General features: G+C 53.4%; 2 protein-coding genes across 3 annotated transcripts in view; one reads left to right on the top strand and one right to left on the bottom strand.

Annotated features, from left to right (window-relative positions):
* The first annotated feature begins 2,548 nt into the window (after positions 1–2,548).
* On the top strand, positions 2,549–15,883 carry Vasp (vasodilator stimulated phosphoprotein). Of its 2 annotated transcripts, none has more exons than XM_023704588.1 (13): positions 2,549–3,383; positions 9,569–9,740; positions 9,828–9,993; positions 11,084–11,168; positions 11,989–12,044; positions 12,159–12,400; positions 12,506–12,597; positions 13,083–13,134; positions 13,294–13,330; positions 13,707–13,752; positions 13,911–14,001; positions 14,883–14,940; positions 15,058–15,883. In XM_023704588.1, exons 1-13 carry the CDS (start codon positions 3,379–3,381, stop codon positions 15,093–15,095), a joined length of 1,140 nt encoding a protein of 379 aa, XP_023560356.1. In that variant the 5' UTR covers positions 2,549–3,378; the 3' UTR covers positions 15,096–15,883. The 2 variants fall into 2 exon arrangements, with proteins under 2 accessions (XP_023560356.1, XP_023560357.1); XM_023704589.1 differs by having other exon boundaries at positions 2,551–3,383; positions 13,297–13,330.
* Positions 15,884–16,411: 528 nt separating this feature from the next.
* The window catches only part of Opa3 (OPA3, outer mitochondrial membrane lipid metabolism regulator), a 41,485-nt gene continuing 35,198 nt past the window's right edge, over positions 16,412–22,698 (bottom strand). The window contains exon 2 of the mRNA XM_023704604.1: positions 16,412–17,641. Within this exon, the coding sequence (XP_023560372.1) occupies positions 17,256–17,641 (386 nt within the window). The 3' untranslated portion in view covers positions 16,412–17,255. The remainder of the gene's footprint in view (positions 17,642–22,698) is intronic.

The following is a 22,698-nucleotide window of genomic DNA, read 5'->3' as shown; positions in this document are numbered from 1 at the left end:
TTCTCCATCCTCTTATCCTTCCACCACTGAGGCGTGGCAGTGGAATGGGGGAGGTCTCTCGGAAGGGGACAACTGAAGAAAGTTCTGACAGGAAAGGAGCCAGCCACATACAGGCCCAGGGGACAAGAACATCCTAGGAGAGGCTATAGCCAGTGCAGAGGTCTAAGAGCAGGATTGAACTTGGCATTGTCTAGAGGAGGTGTGAGATATCTGGTCACATTTCCTGTACTCCCCACACCACTGGTAACTATGGCGTTTGGAATAGCTCCACCAGACAGTTTACTCTGCGTGTGTGTGCATGTGTGTGTGCGTGTGTTATGCCTTAAGTGTTGCTTGATTCTTCCATGCCTCATATATTATTTGGCAATGTTTTTTTTTTCTGTCAATAATACATTAAAGGCTGGGCGTGGTGGCTTATGCCTGTAATCCCAGCACTCAGGAGGCTGAGTTCTGGGCAGCCTGGGCTACAAAGTGAGTTCAAGGCCAGCCTTGCATAACGAAACTGTCTCAAAAAAGACAATAACTAAATAAATAAAATCATTAAAAAAAAAAAACAACTGTACATGCCAGACATGGTGATGCACATCTCAGCATTTCTGAGCCTGAGGCAGGGGGATGGCCACAAGTTCAAGGCCACCCTGGGCTACATAGTAAATTCAAGGCCAGCCTGAACTACACACAGACTCAGTCTCAAAAAACATAAAAACTTCACCCATGTCATTCACAATTTCCTCCTACCATTCTTTCTCTTTAAACTGGGGTTTGAAGCCAGACTCATTACACTGAGCTACATCCTAGTCCCTAGACTTTTATTTATTTATAATTTTGTACCGGGAATCAAACTCAGGACCTTGTGTTGCCAGGCAGGCACTTAAGCCTGCTGAGCTATCTGCCCGGCCCTTTTCTTTATTTTTTTATTCAGTGCAGGGTCTACAGGGTCTCACTACACAGATTGGACTTGTAGTGATTCTCCTGTTTTCAGCCTCCCAGACTCTGAGCACACACTACCATGCTTAGTCTCAAACGCCATCTCAGTGCGCCCTGCGGGCAGGGCCGGCATGGCAAGCCGGGATTGAACCCTGGGCCGCTGCACTCTGCCTAAGCAGGCACTTTAGTCCACTGAGCTATCTGGCTGGCACTTACTGTCTGCTTTGTACAACTTCCAAACTAAGACTGCTTTTTACATTTTAAAGACTTATTCAAAATTTTTACATATATTCATGAAGCCCTATGTTCAATCCCAGCATAGCAAAAAGAAAAAAATAAAAAAGTATATGTGATACAGAGCTATGTCCAACACACCTAGAGTTAATTACTATTTGGACTTTTTTTTTTTTTTTTTTTCTTCCTGGAACCGGGGATTGAACTCAGATCCTTGTGCTTGCCAGGGAAGCACTTATTGTACTGAGTCATCTCCCTGGCTCCTTTATTTGGACTTTTAGAGAAAGTTTGCCAACTCGCTATAGTATAGGTGGCACCCAGAAATATCACCCAACCCATCTTACAGACGGGAAAGCTAAGAGAGGACAAAGGTCTTGGCCAAGGTCACAGAACTGGGCCCTCTGTCAGCTGGAAGAATGTTTTTGAGCTGTTGTCCTCGGCTCGGCTTGTTTGGATGAGGTCCAGAGTGGGTCAAGTTCTAGCCTTGCTCCCAAATACTCAAAGCCACAAAAGACACAAATAGCCTCCCTGGACCCAGGTTCAAGGTCTCCCACAGCAGCATGAGGAAGGGGAGGTTTCCCAGCTCTTTAGAGCAGAATTAATGTCAGCATGAGACCTACAAAGGTGAGATAGGTGTCCACTGTAAAGGGGTGTGGGGCTGCCCTTGGATAAAACATGCGAAGTTTGATTCACCTGGTCAGCTGGGGCTCTAAGAATTGTGTTGCACTCACACCTATCTTAGGTTTAGGGGTTCTGGAGCTCAAGCAGGGGGGCCATGGCCCAGATTCTAGGCCTGATTCATTTCCTGCCCCTAGGCCTTAGTTTACCAATTTGTCAAAGTAGAACTGATGCTTTCCTAGAATGAAGACACCTCACCCGCCGAGCACTGTGGTGCACGCTAGTAATCCTGGTATTTCAGAGGCTGAGGCAGGAGGATTGCCATGGGTTCCAGGCCAGCCTAGAGTACACTGCAAGACCCTGTCTCAGAAAACCAAAATAAATAAAATATAACACCTCACCCAGGTCAAGCAGTGTCCTGTGGGGCGTAGTCATGATAGTGACGTCGCTTGGGGCGGGACCTGCAGGATAAGGTGTCCACCAGCTCCACCTGGAGCAGGCATGGGGGGGTGAGGGGTTGCGTCAGCTCTGTGCCCGCGGTGCGGTTGGGATGCTCCTGCTGCCCTACGGGAGGTGCATGGGGAGGGGGCCAGGTGCTTTGTCCACACAAGAACCTGGGGTCCCGTCCCCAGCCCCAGCAGGCGCAGCACCCTCCACCATTGCTTCCCCTGCCAGACCCCGCCCCACTCCACCCACCTCCGACCCCGCGGCCGTGAGTCAGCGGCCAGCCGCGCCCCCTCGGCCCACTTCCTCCTCACCTTCCCCGGCGGGCAGGCGGACGGGTGAGGGGCAAAGATGAGGGGGGCCCTCGCTGCCTTTCCGCTCTCGTGTGAAGTGGGGTTGTTCACCCCTTAGAAACTGAGAAGCGAGTCCTGGGTAATGGAGTGGATCGGGTGTCCAAATGTAGCTTTTAAGGTAGAAAATTTCAGAAAGCCCTTGCTTAACCAGAGGGCCTTTCCCGCCTCCCCAAACTGAGACTGTTAAATGGAGAAGTCGGTGGGGAGAGTAGGACGCGAGAGATTGTGCCCCAGTGAGATCCCTGTAAGAATTCCTACACCGAGTGACAGCGAGAGATCCAGGAACTATCCGTTCTCTACCAAACTTGCCCTCCAGTTGGGGGTGAGGCCCGGGATGCTCACCTCTGCGATAACGTTAAGAAAGAGAAATTGCGGAAGTCGCGGTTCTGCGTTGCCCTTTTAAGCGCGCTCCGCCAGCCCCCCCGCCCCCTCCCTCCGTTCCTGCGGCCGCTTTAAGGCGCGGGGCATTGTGGGTGCGGGGAGTGGAATTTTGGAGCGAGAAGTACAGTAGTAAGAGTAACATTGGAGCCGCCGGCGGCAGAGGGGGCGCGCCGCGGAGGGGACGCCGCACCCCCTTTCTTTTGCGGGGACCCCCCCATACAAGCAGACTACCAGAGGGAAGAGGCGCCCGAAGACCCGCCCCGGCCCAGTCCACGTTTCCCCCAGGAAGCCGGACTCTATGGGGCGGGACCCTGGGGGAGACTGAGCAGACCCAGAGCCAGCCGCGCACCCCTGAACCGAGAGCCGGGGGCGCCCCGGGAGCACCGCCCGGTGGGCACGCCTGCCCGCCCGCCGCGCAGCCATGAGGTGAGCCCCGCGCCTCCCACGGACTCTTCCTCGCCCCCCCTTTGTCCCCTCCCCCCTCGCTCCGTGCTGGAATTTGGGGATCGGGCTAGAGGGTGGGCTCGGTTTGGGCTCAGTCCGCTCGGACGAACTCTAAATATTGACCACCTGCCCGCAACTCGGAGCTCAGGGCGGTGCCGGTGAGGTTCTCTTGAGACTTCTCGGATTTGGGGGCGCTCTGGGGAGTCTCGAATTTTGAAGACTTTCTTCAGAGGACATCCAAGTTGGCAGATGCTCCCCGCGGGGATGCTGGGATCTAAGCGGGACTCAGATTTCTCTAAACCTCAAGTCGAGGTCCTGGGAGGGATCGGGGGCACGGTTTGGGAGACCCGAAGACCTGGTAGAGAAGCTGAGATACCGACCCTAATTGGCATGGTCCCGTCCCCCGTTTCTGTGGCCCTAGGAAGTCGCCCCCAGTGGGACCGTGCTCCTTAACTTAGGGAGTACTTCTTGTTCTGCATTTTGTGGTTATTTGGGTCCCCAACGATTGAGGTTGTTGTGGGCAGACCCTCAGATCCGGGATTTGGTTGGGACTTCTCACCCCTCTCGCAGGGCACCGTGCACCCGGGATCTGCCCTGCCCAAGCTGTGCAGAGGGCGGCTCCCCGGCCCCGGGCCAGAAGGGCAGCCGATCTCCCCCACCTGACGGCCAGGCAGGGAGGGGGCGCGGCAGCTGGGGGAGGGGGCCTTTGTCTTCCTGACTCACCTGTCGAGACAGCTGGTGTGGGGGGGCGGGCCTGCAGCTTGGCGGGGCCGGCTGCCTTCACCCCCTCCTCCTCTGCCCCCCAAGCCCTCCGGGGCTCTGGGATTGGAGGAGGGGGCATTGGAGAGCTTCAAGGTCATAGCTTTCTTCCCCAGGACCCAGGCTTACCAGACAGTTCCTGCCGTCTTCCCAGGAATTTAATCCTGGGGGTGAGGCGCCCAAGGGACTCATGGATTTTTGTCTTAAACTGGCTTCCTGGACTCACCTAGGGGCAAAGCCAGTGCTGGATGCACCTCCACCCCCAATCATCCCTTCCCTGGACCCCCCATAATCGCTCCCTTGGGTCCAGAGCTTGACAATACTATCTCCCTTCCTCCACTCTCTCTGGGACTTCCTGCCCGCAAGTCTGGGGCCTGAGGAGGAGGCCCCTGGGGACCGCTGGGATTAACCCCCTGGTGCTCACACCCTCTACTTCCCCCCTACATTCCCCACACTCAGACCCTTTGACATCAGGGTGACATTCCTTTTTAGGAAGGAGGAGGTTCTGGTGTGAAAGGGATTGTTGGAAGATCTAGAGCTAGGGTACACGGTAGACACCCTCCAGACTAACTGCCAACCCTTTCCCCCGGAGAGTGATGACCCTGTCCCCGGAGGAAGGACAGTTTGTTGGATCTGGTTCTTCTCCTTCACCCTTTTCCTCGGGGACTCCTCTCTCCCATCGCCCCCGGCCCCGCCCCGCCCCCTCCCGTTTCCGGTCCCAGGCCGGGTCGGTGGAAGGCGGATGGCGGATGTCCGAGTTAGTGCTGCCTCACTCGCTGCGAGACCGTAAAAGGGCAGGAGCAGTTTCTGGGCCTGCCTCCTGCTCCCACCCCCAGCCAGTGGCCTGGTCCCCCACGGGGCCAAGCCTCTACTTCCGGGGTGGGGGGGTGCCTGACCCACCAGAGAGGGCTGTTCCACCTCCTGAGGGCTCTGTCTTGGCAGTGGTCATGCGGAAGTTTCAGGGCTTGGAACCCTTTTCCAAGGATATCTGGGCTTTAAAGTGATCCCTGGACCTATTCCTGTCTGGGGAAACTGAGGCTCAAAGAGAAGAAAGCCTGGAGCACAGCTCTAAGAAATACTTACGCAATATTAGAAGAGGAAAGAAGCTGGGATTGGCTGTTCGCTGCACTGCCCGTTTGTCTGGGGCAGTCCTGGGGGCAGTTAGAAGAGAGGATGTTAGATGGAAAGTTACAAGATAGAGTTCTTTTCTCCCAGTTTGACAAATATTTGTTGAGTGTCTGCTGTGTCCGGGAGCTAGGCTTCTGGGAAGACAGGGAAGGGGGCCAGAGGTCAGAGAAGCTCGTTTGGAAGAAACTTGGGAAGAATTTGGGTCCTTTTTCTTCTCACAGTAGTAGTACAAATTCTTGTTCTTATCTTTTCCTCAAAAGAAAGTAAGATCATGTGGCGATCAGGTACCTACTTTTATCTGCTTTGTCCCATACAGTGCGCTAGGTTTCTGAGAGTCCCCACACAATTCTAAATCCATGCTTAGTACAGTCTTGTGTCCATACTATTACATATGGGGAAACTAAGGCTCGAAGAAGTTAAACAAATGGGCTTTTGAAGTCAGACAGTTTTGAACTGTTTAATCCGAATCTAGGGCTATCTCCAACTATTGTGCTAGTGAAGACAAAGTCTTAGGTTTGCTGGTTGTTGTTTTTTTTAAATACAATTAATGTGATTTTACTGGGGAAAGGGGGAAAGTTGAGGTAGCTTGGGTAAGCAAAAAGAAACTCAAGCTAGAACTTTAACTTCTCAGGAAGCTGAGGCCCACCTGAAAGGAGGGACTACAGGGAAACCACTGAAATCCCACAGACCCTAGAGTAGTTCCTTACCCAGGATTGTTTCAGAGATTTATAGTTTAGGAAAGAGGGGTGTGTGTGTGTGTCTGTGTGTCACAAGTTTTATGGTGTAAGGAGGCTACAGGGCAAGTCTTGAGGTTGTGTTCTGTAAAAGGAAGGGCAAGACTCATGTGGAGGTTGATGTCACTGGGAGTCATGATGTGCTTGTTCAGCCCCCAATGGGAAGCTCCCCTTCTGTTCTGATTCTTAGATCTCCCATGTGGAGAAAATGCCAATTACCAGCTCCTAAGTTTAGGGCTTTGTGTCCATGACCTCTTTCTTTTTCCTTTTTTTTTTTTCTTTTTGAGACAAGATCTCCCTATAATACAACCCAGACTGGCCTTGACCTCATTTTGTAGCCCAGGCTGGTCTCAAACTTGCCAGATCTTCCTGCTTCAGCCTCCTGCATGCTGGGATTGCAGACGTGTGCCACCACGCCCAACCTTTTTATTTTCATCCTTACAATAAACCCAGTGAGTTTTGTTTTTCATGGATGGAAACTGAGGGCCAGAGAGGTGAAGTCACACCACAGAGGTGACTCCCTGGAGAGAGGGGCCCATGGGGGGCTGGGTTAAGGGCCCTGGAGACCAGAGGAACCTGTCTCACCTCCACATGTGCTTCTTGACTGTGGGATTTTCCACACCTTGCAGTTTTTGCCTAGCTCAGAGTTTCATTTTTTTTTAAATGTAAGTAAGGAGCTAGGTTTTTACAGGTAATTCCAGCTCATGATAAACAAAAAAAAAACCCCAGTGAAACAGTCGAAAAGCAGAAAGCACGTGAAGTGTCTGCTTCCTTCGGTCCCAGGCCCCCAGTCGGATTCTCAAGAGGCCACTGCTGTTAGTCTCCTGAGAAACCTCTGGGTACGCTACAGAGCTGCACATTTATTTATATCCTCCCCACCTTTTTTTTTTTCAAACTTCTGAGCCACACTACTTTGTACCTTGCCTTTAAAAATTTCACCTTTGCTGTCTTTTCTCAACTTTAAATAAGGTTAACGCTTAGGAGGACTTGGGCTCAAACATGAATGTCTCTGCTTACTTGCTGTGTGACCTGTGGCAAGTGTCTTCACCACTCTGTGCCTCTGTTTCCATGTCTGTCAGAAGGATAAGCATCAGAGTCTAAGGAGGCCAGAGAGCCACGCAGGGTGGCAATGGATGGAGCATGGTGTCTGGGGCGCAAGCTAACCTATCAGTGTCAGCTGTCATCAAGACTGCATTTATAAAACAACCACTGGACACCTGCTAAAGACTGGGCACAGTTCTGGGTTTTGGAGAGACAATGAGCAAAAGGGACCAAACTGGTTCTGTTGGCCTGACTTGTGGTTGGGAAGATCAGGTGAGAGAGGACCGGGGATTGACAGGTGGTAGTAAGTGAGGGCTTCTTGGAAGAAGTGACATCTTCAACGCTGAGACCTAAGCAGGTGGGAATCCAGGCTTGAGAGAACCCCTTTTGTTCTGCGGGACCCAGGAACTTCTGAGCAAGAAAGAGACTCTGCCTGCCTCTGCTTTTGCAAGACCCTTCTCTGAATGAAGCATTAAGACCTGGACAAGAGCAGGAGCCGCCCAGGGTCACTCAGAAGCCCGGGGCTGGTGCAGGGCAGGGCCACCTGGGAGACCAAAGTGCAGCGGGCCAGGCAGTGACAGCCCTGGGCTTCTGTCCAGAGCCTGGGTGTGGGCGGCAGGTGTGGGTGAGGTCCCAGCCCTGCCTGCCAGGGGTGCAGGCGGCTGGAAACAGCCCCTGAGGCTGCGCTTGTCTGGAAGTGGGGCCCAGTATTTGGGTAGGGCCCACACTGTCCCTGGGGTAAGAACTGTGGACTTGGGAGCCAGGTGGCCTGGATTCTGATACTCCATCTGCCACCCAGCAGCTGTGTGACTATGGACAAATCTCTCGGCATCTCTGGACCTCTGTTGCAATCCCCATTTTCAAAAGAGCTTCAGAAAGGGCTCCTTGTGAAGGGCTGCAGGGGGAACAGTGAGTAGTCCCAAGAAGGGGTCAGGGTCCCCATCCAGCTACAATGGCTGTAACGAACCAGATGCCACAGCTACAGAAACATGGGGGCAGGCTCCGTCCTGGGGGGCACTGAAATGCACAGCTGGGCCTTCGGAGGTGCTTTCCCCGCCCCAACTCTCACAGCCCACTGGGGACAGGACCGCTCGAGTGTAATTTGTCTCCCCGGAAACCTCTGACCCCAACTTCTTCTTTTCAGGAAAAGCCTGGTGGGGGTGTTGGGACAGGACACAGACTAGAGCTTCCGAACTTCCCCTGTCTGTGTGTGACCTTGGCCAAGTCACTTCCCCTCTGGGAGCCCAGTTTCCTCATTGGGGGAGGGGCACTCAACCTCCTGAAGGGATAGCTGTCCTGTGGGACGGTGCTGTCCTTGCCTGACCTGGCCTTACCTGCTCAGGCTGCTATGACAGAGTTCAGTACATACCAGGCCCTGTGCCACGCTCTGTTAAGTGCCCAGGTTCGTTTACTCCCACCCGCTTCCTTGGGACTGTTCCCCCAGTTTTCAGACCAGGAAGATGAGTTGTGAGCGTAAGGCTCACTGGCCTCTGGGTTACCTGGTGGAAGTGAGTCGGTGGGTGATTTGAACCCACGTTGGCAGTGTCCTGTGCCAACTCTGAGGTGACCCCAAAGCCTGAGGCGCAGGCGCTGCTACCTGACTTTCTGCCTAGCTGGCTTTCCTGGGGATCCTCCTGACTGAACTCGCACACTGGAGTCTGCACTCTGCCTTCCACGAGGGGCTGTATGGGATGGTGGTACCAGGTCCCATAGGTGGTGGCACCGGGGCTGTTCAGGCCATGGCTGAGCCTGGACATTCACAACCCCATCTATTGCTGACTGGCCCAGGGCCTGGGGTGTCAGACCTTGGTTGTGGCTGTTGCTGCCTTAGGTGGGGTGGTCAGCAAGATGCACTTGGGGCAGAGCGGGGATCAGCGATGGCTCTGGGCTTGCAACAGACCTCACCTCGCTCTACCCTGAACCTCAGCTTCCTGTCTGGGGTGGGGTGGGGCTACGATGCTGCTGGAGTGGCCAGCAGGGGACTCTGGTCACCTCGGGCTTCAGCCTCTACCCCAAAGCCCTCACTGCTGCTCTCTTCCACTTGTCTTCATCTGCCAGTTTCCCCTTCTCTCTGTCTCTGGTGTGTGTGCCCCCTGCCTGTCCAGCTTTCCCCCTTCTATTTGTTTCTGGCCCTGTGTTAGTCTGTTGCTCTTTTCTTCCCTCACCTGTCCATCTCGCCTGTCCCCGTCCCGTGTGTCCATCCGTCCCCCGCCCCCCCGGATTGAACTCAAGCACTTATTCTACTGAGCCATCTCTCCGACCCTAGGCTGTTTTTTACCCTTCCTGCCCTGCCCCTCTGTCACTTTTCCATTTCTCTCACACCCCAGCTGGCCCTCTTCTTCTGCTAAGCTGTCTCTGGTTCCCTTGTCTGTTTGTCTCTCCTTTTTGCTGTGTTAGAGAAGCTCTCTCCTCTGGTCTCCGCCGCTCCTCCCCCATTCCACCCCCCTGTCTCACTCTTCCTCTCTGGATGGGAAATGTTAAGCTTTCCCCTTCTCTCCCCTGCAGCGAGCTGGTCGTCTGTTCCAGCCGGGCCACTGTGATGCTTTATGATGACAGCAGCAAGCGATGGCTCCCGGCCGGCACAGGTCCCCAGGCCTTCAGTCGTGTCCAGATCTACCACAACCCCACGACCAACTCCTTCCGGGTCGTGGGCCGAAAGATGCACCCCGACCAGCAGGTGCTGCTCCCTCTGTCCCCTAGCTTTCTGTAGGTGGAACCCCTGCCTGTGCCCTCAGCCCTCACTCGCCTTTTTCCTCCCTTCCAGGTGGTCATCAACTGTGCCATCATGCGGGGTGTCAAGTATAACCAGGCCACCCCCAACTTCCATCAATGGCGTGATGCGCGCCAAGTCTGGGGCCTCAACTTCAGCAGCAAGGAGGATGCGGCACAGTTCGCTGCTGGCATGGCCAGTGCCCTAGAAGCCTTGGAAGGTCAGACCCAGAGAGGGTGTGGGCAGAGGGGGCCCCACCACAGTGCTGTGTGGCTTCAGGCTGCTGGTTTACCAGCCTGGATCTCAGGCATTGGGGCACATGCCTGTAATCTCAGTGCTTTAGGAGGCTGAAGCAGGAAGATGGCAAGTTTGAGCCCTGTTGGGTAAAACTTTAGCCCCTGTTTTAAAATTTAAAAAGGGGGACTGCTAGGCATGGTGGCACATGCCTATAATCCTAGCACTTGGGAGGTTGAGGCAGGAGGATCACCATGAGTTCCAAGGCCAGTCTCTTGCCTACATAGAGTCCAAAACTAGCTTGAACTACATAGTGAGATTGTCTCAGAAAAGAAAGGGCTGTGAATATAGCTATAACCTCAATCCTCAGAATTGCCACCAAAAAAGGAGATCTAATTCATTCCTATTATGGAAAATTTGGATGAGAATTTAGTGGCTTCTGTGTCCCCATGTGTAAAACACACAGTTCCTAAGAGGACGTATACCCGCCCTGTGACCACCTCCCAGGTTGAGGTGTGTAGATAGGGCCAGCCCCAGAAGCTTCTTGGTCCCTTTCCCCTCATGACCACCTTGCTGGCATTTTTGAGATGGGGGTCTCACCTGGGTGGTTCAGGCTGGCCTTGAACTTACTACGTAGCCCAGGTTGACCTTGTTCTAGAGATCCTCCTGCTTCAGCCTCCCAAGTGCTGGGATTATAAGTGTGTGCCCCACATGCAACAGGAGTGAATTTCTAGCAGGCCCTCTGGTGATTTGAAGGCAAGGCTTTCAGTGATGGGTGGGCCCTGGAACTGCTGCTGATCAAAATCCCCGTGACACAGGAGCCTGCTCGCTAGAGCAGCCACAGAAAGCTTGAGGAGGCCAGAGGCCTGGGGCAGGAGAGGAAGAGGGCCTCAGTGTCTCCAAACAGCCTACCTGCTAGGCCAGCCTGGGTCCCGGTTCCTGCTGAGCCGGACCTGCACAGGTTGGGCCCAGTGCTTGCCTCCTGGCAGTTCAGGAAGTGAACAGGATTCCGGTGGCCTAAGGGAAAAGTGCTGAAGGCTGGGATTGACGCACCACTCTCTCCTTTCCCCTTCCAGGAGGGGCCCCTCCTGGACCTCCCACACCATCTGCCTGGTCAGCCCAGAACGGACCCTCCCCAGAGGAGCTAGAGCAACAGAAAAGGTAGGGCCGCTCCCTGGATCGGGGGACCTGACTTCCTGCCAGGACTTCACAAGTCCCTGCCTGACTCCTAGAGCTCACAATCCCTTTAGCTTCCAGTTTGTTTTTCTTTTGTTTTGTCTGAGACAGGGTCTCACTGGGTCTCTTGCAATCGTCCTGTCTCAGCCTCCTGAGTACTAGGATTATAGGTGTGCGCCACCATGCCCAGCCTCTAGCTTGTAGTTTAAAAAAATTTTTTTAATTATGTTTATTGATACAGTTTTGATACACATACTGATCATAGTCATCATAGGGAGTTTGTACCTGTGTATATTGTCTTGCTGCCTCTCTTTTTCCCTGTCCCCTCCCTCTTCAACCCTTCATCCCCTCCTTAGTTACGAAGCTTTGTTTCCATTTTATGAGCTTCCAGTTTTACAGTGTTCTAGCTCCAAGCTCTCAGAAGGTACTAGAAACAAACAGCTCTCAGATCCTTCCACCACCAGAGTTTGAGAAATTCCATACCCAACTTGTAGAATCTGCAGGCCTCCCCAGATCCTGGCCCTTCAGATTCTCAGGCCCTGCAGTCTGCCTGAAAGCTGTTCATCTAGAGGTTCTTGACAGCTGAATGACAAGGGAACTTGTATTCTGGTCCCTTGCTGGCCCTGCCTGCCCTGGGCCCTGCACCTCCTTTCCTGGGCACCTCAGGAAGGCCAGGTCAGTAGAATAAGTGCTTCCCTGGCAAGCGCAAGGGCCTGAGTTCAATCCCCAGTTCCACCAAAAAAACAAAACAAAACAGGAAGGCCAGCATTCTGGGACCTGACTGAAGCCACTGTCAACTCCACAGGCAGCAGCCCAGCCAGCCAGAGCACATGGAGCGCGAGCGCCGGGCCTCTAATGCAGGTGACTCTCCATGGGCCATGTAGATTGGGGACCTTTGTGCAGCAAGGGCTGGGCCACTGGGCAGTGAATAATGAGGCTTCTCTCTCAGTACCCCCTTTTCTGCTCTTGTTTCAGGAGGCCCTCCTGCTCCCCCAGCTGGGGGGCCACCGCCACCTCCAGGACCTCCTCCTCCTCCAGGTCCCCCCCCACCTCCAGGGCTGCCCCCCTCAGGGGTCCCAGCTGCAGCACATGGAGCAGGAGGAGGCCCACCCCCTGCACCCCCTCTCCCTACAGCACAGGGCCCTAGCGGTGGAGGTGCTGGGGCCCCTGGCCTGGCTGCAGCAATTGCTGGAGCCAAACTCAGGAAAGTCAGCAAGGTGAGGGGCTGGGAGTGGTGGGTGAGTGGGGCAGTGGGAGTCACCTAGAGATGTCACAAGAGGGCAGAAGGACCACCTTTTAAGTCCTGTCTTCAATTTCTCCAGCAGGAGGAAGCCTCCGGGCCGCCCAAAGCCGAGAGCAGTCGGAGCACAGGTGGGGGGCTCATGGAGGAGATGAATGCCATGCTGGCCCGCAGGTGAGCCTGAGCCCCGCCCCTGCAGCTTGGTGGCGGTGGCCTCCGCAAAGGGCCCTGATGGCCACAAAGGGCCCTGATTCCTGTTTCTCTCTTGGGGTGTAAGTTCTCCCTCGAGAGCCTGGCTTGGGGGGTGATGCTGGAGGCTGCAGTCTCCAGAGTTGGCTGGCAATCTGTGTGCTGTTCTAGCACCCTGAATTCTAGAACCTCAGCAGACTGGAAATTCTGATTCTTGGACTCCCCCATAGGCTACCACAGAGCCCCTCTGATGCTCTTCGGAGCTTATGATTCCCAAACGTGAGAGTGGTGGAATCCTCACCCTCATTCTAGAAGAATGATTCTTTAATTTCTGGAAGCTCGACTTTCCTTAGCCTTGATGAATTCCAGAACTCAGCAGCCTGGCACACATATATCTAGACCAGTGGGAGGGAACCGTTAGGTGGCTGAAATGGGGGACAACCACAGCTGTCCTTGCTTTTCCCCTGCAGAAGGAAAGCCACACAAGTTGGAGAGAAACCCCCCAAGGATGAATCTGCCAGTGTAAGTTAGGGGTTCTTCTGCCCTGCACACCTTAGGCTGTACCCTCAGGGAAGAGGTACTGGGGGAGAAGGGGAGTAAGGCTGGGCTGGTTGTGATCCTCAAGAGGAAGTGAGCAGAGGTGTGGCAGGGTTGGCCCATGACAGTTTTATTTCTGACCAGCAGGAGGAACCAGAGGCCAGAGTCCCAGCCCAGAGTGGTAAGAGCCCAGTCTCACCACAGAGACTACAAATCCCAGGATACCCTGATTGCACTTACGGCACCCTGTGGAAAGTCTGTGAAGATAGTGCTGGGAAGTGTAACCTCCTGACTTGCGTTTTGTTTTATTTTGTTTTGTTTTTGGAGACAGGGTCTTGCTATGTAGTTCTGGCTAGCTTTGAACTCACTATGTAGCTCAAGCTGGACTTGAATTTGGGGTGAATCTCGTGCCTCAGCCTCCCTAGTGCTGGGATTATGTGCCATCATGCCCTGCTCTGAAATGGCTCTTTGAACAGAGACTGTTGAGGCTGGGGAAGAGGGTTTGATTTGGGACAATTTTTGTCCCTCACCTTTCCAATTTGTCTCCTGTTCCCCAGAACCAGTGCGGAGACCCTGGGAGAAAAACAGCACAACCTTGCCAAGGTGGGTCATCAGTGTTAGGGCTCTACCCCCCAAAACAGTTGAATTTGCTCAGTTTACAGGGAGGAACACAGTGTGACCCCTAGAGTTTTGGAAGGCAGGAGAGAGGGAAGTCCTCTTTCTAATTCCATTTGTGTCCCAAACCATGCCGGCCCTTCCAGGATGAAGTCGATGTCTTCGGTGGCTGCTTCCGAGCCTCACTCCTCCACGCCCAGCTCTGCCCCTGAGTCAGACCTGGACAGCGTGAAGCAGGTAGCTTTTGGGGAAGGTGGGGATGAGGCTGGGAGTTGGGGGGGCCGTGTAGAGAGAGGGGGGCTGGTCCAGAGCCTGCCACCAGTGTGCCCTTTGGCTCTGGAGGAGGCCTTGGAAACCTAATTTTCCAGTGGGAGGAATGAAGGAGCCAGGGCAGATCCTGTTGGGGCTGACACAGCCGCCACACCCCCATTTCCGATACCTGTAGCGGACCGGAGGCTCGGTCAGCACTCTCATCCCTGCTGGGTGCCCAGAAGAATCCTCCTCAGCCCGGTGGCTGCAGCCATCCATCACCCATCAGAGTTGGCAGGACACTGGAGTGTGTTTGCCTAGCTTGGTACTGGCTGTTCTCCAGTACTTTTTTCTTTTGGCTGCAAAGATCTAAAATTCTCCTATAGGATGAACAGTCCGTCATTCCGTGACCTTGGCAGCTGTGGCAGGGTGGGGGCAGGGTGGCCTTGAACCTGCTTCCTCTGACTTTTAAGGCATAGAGTGGGCCCAGATGTGTGCCTCTAATCCCAGCACTCAGGAGGCTGAAGCAACTAATCATAAAGTTGGGGGCCTGGGGATGTGGCCTAAGGATGGAACCCTTGCCTGGCATGGGAGACGCCCTGGGTTCCTTCCACCCCTAGTTCTGGCCATAAAATAAGAAAGGGGAGATTTGTGTCCTCAACTTCAGGTCTCTTTTTGCCTTGTTTGTTTTTTGGTCTTTTTGGATTTTACCGTATTTTTTTGGTTGAACTGTTTTTTAGGGGAGGTTTATGTTTTGTTTTTGGTGCCAAGGACCGAACCCAGGGCTTCCAGCTTGCTAGGCAAGCATTCTACCACTGAGCCAAATCCCCAGCCCCTCAGGTCTCTTTTTGATTGGCTGTTATTTTCAGGAGCTTCTGGAAGAGGTGAGGAAGGAACTGCAGAAAGTCAAAGAGGAGATAATTGAAGGTAAGGTGGTTGGGTTTTGTTTAAACTTACTTGTCTTGAATGTGTCACCCTGGGAAAGAACCCCGACTTGGGAAGGGGAAGAGCAGGCGCTGACCTCAGGCCCTTGTTTCCTTCCAGCTTTTATCCAGGAGCTGAGGAAGCGGGGTTCTCCGTGACGACCGGAATGCAAAGGACCCACTTTTCCTTTCTGCACACCCTGCGCCTGTCACCCTGCTTCCCTGCCTCAACTTGATATGAATTGGCTGAAGACTATACAGGAATGCATTTTCCCCTCCCCATCCCACTTGGAAAATTCCAAGGGGGTGTGGCTTCCCTGGCACCACGCCCACACCCTTACTGGCTGCTGATTGGCTGGGGAGGCCCCCACCTTTGCTCCCTTTGGTCCTTCCCCTCTGCCGTTCCCTTGGGGCTGGTCCCTCTGCTGGGGATGTACCAATTAACCCCACAGTAAGGGGGATGGGAGGAGGAAATTTCACATTCCCCTGTTCTAGGTTCACTTTAACACTTATGCCTTGGATTTTTTTTTTAAGAAAAAAAATATATATATATTTGGGTTTGGGGGAAGGAAATTTTTTTCTCTTTGGTTTTGATAAAATTGGGGTGTGGGTGTTTTTAATGTAATAGCTCTAGGCTTGCCCCATTTGGGGCAGCTATTTAAGAGGGGGTGTCCCATCAGGTGGGGTGCTCACCCCCATGAGGGACAACCTTCCCTCTGGCCCCTTCCCCTTTTCTATAAGGAATTAATATGCTGTAACTTTTTGAAACCTCATTTTTTTTCATTTTTTTATTTGGGTAGGTTTCGAGGTCCAGACCATTTTTATCCCCTGGGGAGAGCTATTTAGGGAGAAGGGAGAGGAGGTGGAGGAAACCTTACCTCCCCACACCTTCACCTTTAGCTTCTTGAAAATGGGTCCTCGCCTAATAAATCTTCTGTTTTATAAATACGAAATTCTTGGGAGTGATTTGGGGTGGCCCATGGGGACGGGGCACTGTGTGCGAAGCCCTGGTCCCCACCCCAGGAGTCTGCCTTCTAGGGTCCTGCGCCTCTCCACTCCCATCCTACCCCAACATCTGTGCCCCTCCCTTGGATCCCTTCTTACCTGCCCTGTGCTTCACCTCGCTGAGGCCAGGGACAGCTCCCCGACTGTGTGCCCTTCAGGCTCTTGGTGCCTTAACCTCCCACTTAGAAAAGGGCTCAGGATGACTGACCTCGTCACTACAGTGGCCTGCAGCTTCTCCACTCGCAGATAACACATAGTGGTTCTCAGACACTTTACAGTGGGTTCTTTACCTTAGAACACCTTTAATTATATAAATATTTAACAGTCTCTTTAAGAATTGGGCAGGGATATAGCTTACTGGCGGACGTGGCTGCCTGGCAAGAGCAAGGTCCTGAATTTGATTCCTGGCACCAAAAAAGGAAAAAAATTGGGAAGTCACAGGGCTCATAAGCCTGTGCTCTGGCCCACTGGGTTGGCAGGCACAGGGGCAGGTTGGCCAGGGGGTTCCACTTGGACAGGGCAAAGGCCTATGGCCCCTCTGGAAGAGGCCTCAGTGAGGATGCATGGGTGTGTCTGCCACCCAAGACAGGGAGGAGACGCTCTGAGTACTCTGGAATGGTTTGGATAGAGGATGGGGACTAGGACAGTGGCTCGTACTAGAGAACGGGGGTCTTTAGGCTACTGGAGGGGTGGCAGGAGTAGGTTGGGCTCTGGGATAAGTGGGACTGAGACTGAGCCTTGCGCCTTAGCCCCTGACAGGACCAGCTTCCCTTCCCTGAGGGCAGTGCTGGACAGGAGGGGTAGGGAGGGCCAGCCAGTGGGTTGTGCCCGAGTCTAAAGGGAGCAGGACTCAGTGGACCGTCACTTGGACAGGAGGATGGTGGTTGAGACACCATGACAATCTAAGGGCAGCAGGCACAGAGTGACACGGAGCCAACCGAGTGTAAGATCCCTTTTCCCCCATGAGTGAGGTAGGTGACAGGGTCAGGAAGACCTCTGGAACTTTATGAATTTTCTTGTCATGGTCCATACCAATGGAGGAGGGACCGGATGTTCTCCCAGAGGAAGGGTCCCCACCTCAGGCACCTCAAGGTGCCTCCTTTAAGTGCAGAACCCAGTTTTGCTTCCTCCTCTGACTCCCCCTGGCAAACAGGTGGAGCCCACACAGGGCAATGCAGGGGGAGGAGCCTGTTAGCCTGTTCCACGGGTGGGAGGGGCACCAGGAGGAAGGTGCAGGGGGGGATGACATACTGCCAGACTAATGCCCATCACCGAAGAGACCAGGCGGGGGCCCCCTGGCCGGCTGGGAAGGCTCTACTCCTGGGGGGCCGGCGGTGGGTCCTCGTCGTTGCAGAGCCGGGCGCGCACCTCCCGCAGCTCGGCACGCAGCTCCTCCAGCGAGGCCTGTGGAGCCGCCGCGCGCACCTGCGCTTGCAGCGCCTCGAGCTCCAGCGCCAGCTGCTCCACCTCGTCCTGCAGCGCGTCCCACGACAGGCGCCGCTGCTCCTTTTTGCGGCGCCGCTGCGACTGCTGGCGCCAGTACTCCAGCATCAAGCAGCTGCAGGCGGTGACAAAGATGATGGCTTCGCCCAGCAGCTCCGCACCCAGCTCGGCGGCCGCCGCCTCGTTGAGCGGTTTCACGGCTTCCGCGCTGAAGCCCATGATGCGCATCTTTGCACTCATCTCCGCCCAGTGGTACACTGCGGGAAGAGGAGGTCGGTCCGTGTCAGGGGCGCCCGCGCGGCCCGCCCCACGCTCCCTGACTGCAGCCGGAAGGCCTGGTTATCTAGCCTGGGTGGCCCAAGGCTGTCTTTTATTAAAAGCGTCCAAAAGAGTCTAGTGAGCACCTGGGAATGAACAACGCTGCCCGGGTGGTAGAGGGGACCTCGGACTAGGAGCCACTTCGGGAAAAGGGAGGTTATGAGGAGGCCCCGCAGCTCAAGGGCTGGGCCAGTGGATGACTGGTGCCTCGCTCCACCCACGACCCACCCGTGCACCCGCCCAGGTGACCCGCTCCGCATGGAGCAGGGACTGCTCGTCGCAACCCAGTGGCCTTTGCAGCACTTGCCACACGACGATGGCCTGTGTCACATGCCAACCTCAGCCCCCTATGACCTCAATCTCTAGACCTCACCTTTCATCTCTTCACCCACCCTCAGCAGCCAGGAGGATTCTCTCCAATAATTGCCTTTTCTTATTTTTTTGGCTAGAAGAATAACAAACGCACTTGGGGAGAATTATTTAGACTTAACAGAAGGGAGTATATTCAAAGACAAGCCAGGCCTGGTGGCTCACACCTATAATCCCAGAATTTGGGAGGCTGAGGCAGGAGGATTCCCGAAAGTCCAAGGCCAGTCGGAACTGCACACTGTCTCAAAACAAAAATAAAGACAAAGACAGAAATCCAGTTTCTTTCCTCCACTTTAGTCCTGCTCCTTAATTAAGGTTAACTCCTTTTTATCTTTCCTGGATTTTTTTTTTTAATTTATTCATCTGAAGATCTTGCTATATTGCCCAGGCTGGTCTTGAATTCCTGGGCTCAACCAATCCTCCTACCTCAGCCTCCCCAGTCACTGGGACTATAGATTGCGGCATGAGACTTGCCTGATACAACACATTTTTAAAAACTCTGTGACTAAGCTGTGCATGGTGGTACGTGCCTATATTGGCACTTGGGAGGCTGAGACAGGAGGATTGTGAGTTGACAGCCAGTCAGAATTCAAGTTCAGCCTGGACTGTGTATCAGGCCTCTGTCTCAGAAACACCAAACCAAACCAAATCAAAACCCTGCGACTTGATTTTTCATTACTGCCCACCCCGTGACACATAGGGAATTTATCTATGTCCTTCTCTCAGCCTCCCAATTTTTAAAATTATTTGCTATATATTGGTATACCTTTGTCATTCTAACTGTGTCCACAGCTCACTTTCCTGACACCTGGTCCTGAAAGTGCATTAACTGCCCTCCCCTCTCTTCTACTCTATTACCCTAGTTCACTTTCTCAGCCATGGTGTGTCTGATCTATACCCTCAGGTGGCGCACACACACATACACACACACACACACACACACACACACACACACACACACCCCTGAGCTTTTCGGGGGGCCTGCCCATTAGCTCAGTTGTTTAAGTGACTTCTTGAACAAAGTAAGCAGGATGCTGTGGTTTGATCCCCAGATCCTCAAGCCATACCAGACCTGCCCTGAAGGCATCCTGAGCCAGCCAAAAAAAAAAAAAAAAAAAAAAAAAAAACCCTTCTGAACTATACCCTCAGGTGGCAGTGCTGGGGACACAGGGACTGAACCTAGGCTTCAGACATTTTAGACATAGGGTGAGTCTGAAGGTGAAAATAGAGAGCATGTGCTTTTTCTAATGCATTTGGTACAAGGACTACAGGATCTCACTATGCAGGTCACACTCTAGGGATCCTCCTGTTTTCAGCCTCCCAAGCACTGGGAGAGCTTGTGTTTTTTTGTTTTTTTGTTTTTTAACCAGGGATTGAACTCAGACCCTTGCGCTTGCCAGGGAAGCACTTATTCTGCTGAGCCATCTCCCCGGCCCTCTGAGCTTGTGTATTACTAAGCTCTTCTTTTTTTTTTTTTTTGGTAGCAGGGATCCAACTCAAGACCTAGCGCTTACCAGGCAGGGGCTCAGGCCGCTAAGCTGTCTCCCTGGCCCCCAGCTTGTGTATTATTAAGGTTATGTAGATGATAGTCACTGTGGCTCTGTCATGAAGTTATACTTTCATTTCATTAAACCAACGGTATAAATTCAACAGCAAGCCTAAACACTGCTGCTTGTCAGATCGCCATTTTGTTTCCTTACATTTCAGGCTTGATTGTCCCACATAGATCTTTTAGCTTTTCCTGAGTGTGTTTCTCAAACTGCCACACTATGACCCCCAGATGCCTCGCTTCTGCAAGGACCAAGGTCAGTCAGCATTTGGCTCCTGTCAAGCTTGTTAAATCGTCGCCCAGGCCTGGATGCACTCACTGGCTCTGCTCCGGGCTGCTTCAGGACTGTCCTCCCACAAGGTCTTCACGCTGCTCCTCCTCTCTGTTGAATTTCACGTTAGTTTTGCTAGTGTACATCGCTGGCAGATTAACTGATGGGCCACTTGTAACACCCAGCTGGACCAAGTCAGCATGGTTCTGGGTGGGGGCGGAAGGCCCCCCTGAGGGCCACTGTCTACAGCATCAAAGGAGAGCTGGAGAGGAAGAGGGTGCGCTGCTGGTTCTCCGGGAGAAGCTTGTCACGCTGGCTTTCCTGATGTGAACTCAGGTGTTCTTGTCACAAGGGAGCTTGTGACCTCCCTGTCGCTGAGGATGGCTAAGGCTCTTTCGGGGGAGCTCTGGTCCTTACCTCGAGTGTTGCTTTCTGGCTCCAGTGCAGACCCCTCCGCCTGCTGGCACAGATACTTCATCCCGCTGGCATAGACTTTCTGGTTTCCACCGCTGACCTCTGGGCCCTCCCAGGGCAGATCCTTGTCACAGACTCGCATGAGACACTGTCCTGAGCACTAGGCCTCCAGCCGGACTCGTGCAGGGCCTGACCCGGGAATCCAGGCCCTCCGCTGGATTCTTCGGGTCTCTAGTGTGTTTACAGATCTCCTGCGCTCTTTTGCATTTGACTCTTTGGGTGAATATTATAAAATAATCCTATAAATTATGTGCCTTGTGTTAAATGCAGTTCCTTGTAAAACCTGACCACAATAATTTCTAAATACCTTTCACAGAAAATTTGTTAAGTAGGTAAGTGTTGAATTTTTTTTTTTTTTTTTTTTTTTTTTTGCAGAACCAGGGATTGAACTCAGGCCCTTGCACTTGCCAGGGAAGTGCTTATTCCACTGAGCCATCTCCCCGGCCCCTTTGAATTCTTATATATGTGAAATATCTTTTCCCACCTTCATGACTGATGGCTGATAGTACCTAGGCCTCCAACGACTCATTCAGAATCCCGTTCCTCGAGGTGTGAAGGCCTGGTTTCATTATTGTGATAGCAGAGGAGCTCCATATTGTCACTTCCACTGCACCAAGATGGGCCTGAGTGAGTTACGTCTTCTCCCTTACTGTGTGTGTGTGTGTGTGTGTGTGGCCAGCTCAGCCCACCCTGGGGACGGGGCTGGCAAGGCATGTGGTGCTGGGGTTCAAACCTCGGTCCCTGCGCTTGCCAAAGCTTGCCTAAGCAAGCACTTTAGACCGCTGAGCTATCTCGCCGGCTTCTCTCCCTTACTTGTTATACTCTTCTCTCTTCTCTCTGTGCTGCTCTTCTCTTCAGTCCTTGGAAGTTTTCTTTTCTTACCTTACCCAATCCAAGCTCTGGCTTTTGTCCTTGGCTCCTGGGAGGTAATCTTTAAGTCCCAGGAATGCCTGGCCTCCTTAGAGGGTCTGAGGCCTCCAGCCGTACCAAAGAGTTATTCTAACCATGGGGAGCTGGGGCCACGTTGGGACGGCTCAGCCCCAGAGAAGCCCACATGGTGGCCGACTTCATCTTTATCACTCACTTTCTTTCTTTTCTGTTTCTTTTTTCTTTCTTTTTTTCAGAACCGGGGATTGAACTCAGGCCCTTGAGCTTGCCAGGGAAGTGCTTATTCCACTGAGCCATCTCCCCGGCCCCATCACTCACTTTCATCAAAGGCCCTGGACACCAAGGCTGCCCCAGCCAGCAAACCTCTGAGCATGTTGTCACCTACAATTGTTGGAAGAAGTTAGTGCTGTCCTCATGGGCCCTGGCAGGAAGGGACTGGAAGCCAGTGCATGAAACTGAATAGACACTGCTTTTTTTTTGTACCAGGGATTGAACTCAGGACCTTGCACTTGCCAGGCAAGCGCTTATGCCACTGAGCTATCTCCCCAGCCCTGACACTGCTTTTCCCTCAGCTGATTTTCACCTGGATCCTTCACCATCACACACCTCGGCTGTGGGCAGGGACTGTGGTGGGTTCTGTGGGTCCTTCTAGCAAGGGACAGGAAGCTGAGCACAGCCTTGGCGACTCCGGAACTTCAGTGTCTCCCTGTCTTTCTTGCCACCCTGCTGGAATATGTGCGGACTACAGCAGCCCCAGGGTGTCTCTTGACTGTCCTGCGTTCTCAGTCTCTTTGTGTCCATGTGCCAGGCATGTTCATGGACCTTCCCCTTCAGACCACACCCCCAACCAGTTTTCATAGTCTTTGTTTTTTTTTTTTTTGTTTTGTTTTTAATTTATGTGTGTGTGTGTGTGTGTGTGTGTGTGGCCAGCTCAGCCCACCAGGGGGCGGGGCTGGCTGGCATGTGGTGCTGGGGGATTGAACCGCGGTCCCTGTGCTTTGCTAAGCTTGTTCTAAGTAGGTGCTTTAGACCACTGAGCCATCTCACCAGCCCCATTCATAGTCTTTCTTTATGAAAGATTTTAAAATAAAAATATCCAGCCAGCTTAAGAGCATTCATTCAGCTTCATCAAATCTACAGCTTTTTTGTTCTTTTTGGTTTGGGGGTACAAGGTCTTGCTATGTAGCCCAGGCTGGCCTTAGACTTGTTATCCTCCTGCCTCAGCCTCTCCAGTGCTGGCACTGTGAGCCACAGTGGGTTAATGGCAAGTGCTGAGGATGCGGGTCCATTACCCACCTTCCAGGTGCCCTTGGGTAGAGTGGAGGGCAGCAGGGCAGCCTCCTCTGGGCACCACCAAAGGGGAGGCAGAGGGGTGCTGGGCTTCCTCCCTCCCTCCGGTACCAGCTGTACCAGGCCTCCTGCCTGGACCTGCCTGGACCTGTGCT

This window comes from Octodon degus, unplaced genomic scaffold (genome assembly GCF_000260255.1).
Source record: "Octodon degus isolate 3935 unplaced genomic scaffold, OctDeg1.0 scaffold00197, whole genome shotgun sequence".
NCBI lineage: Eukaryota > Metazoa > Chordata > Mammalia > Rodentia > Octodontidae > Octodon > Octodon degus.
This window is presented reverse-complemented; position numbering and strand designations above follow the sequence as displayed.

Bases quoted from the DNA above. Each gene is read 5' to 3' on its own strand.
- Vasp (XM_023704588.1), top strand. The intron at 13,135-13,293 runs GTAAGTTAGGGG...ATTTCTGACCAG, and splicing joins CCAAGGATGAATCTGCCAGT to CAGGAGGAACCAGAGGCCAG. The intron at 14,002-14,882 runs GTAGCTTTTGGG...TGTTATTTTCAG, and splicing joins ACCTGGACAGCGTGAAGCAG to GAGCTTCTGGAAGAGGTGAG.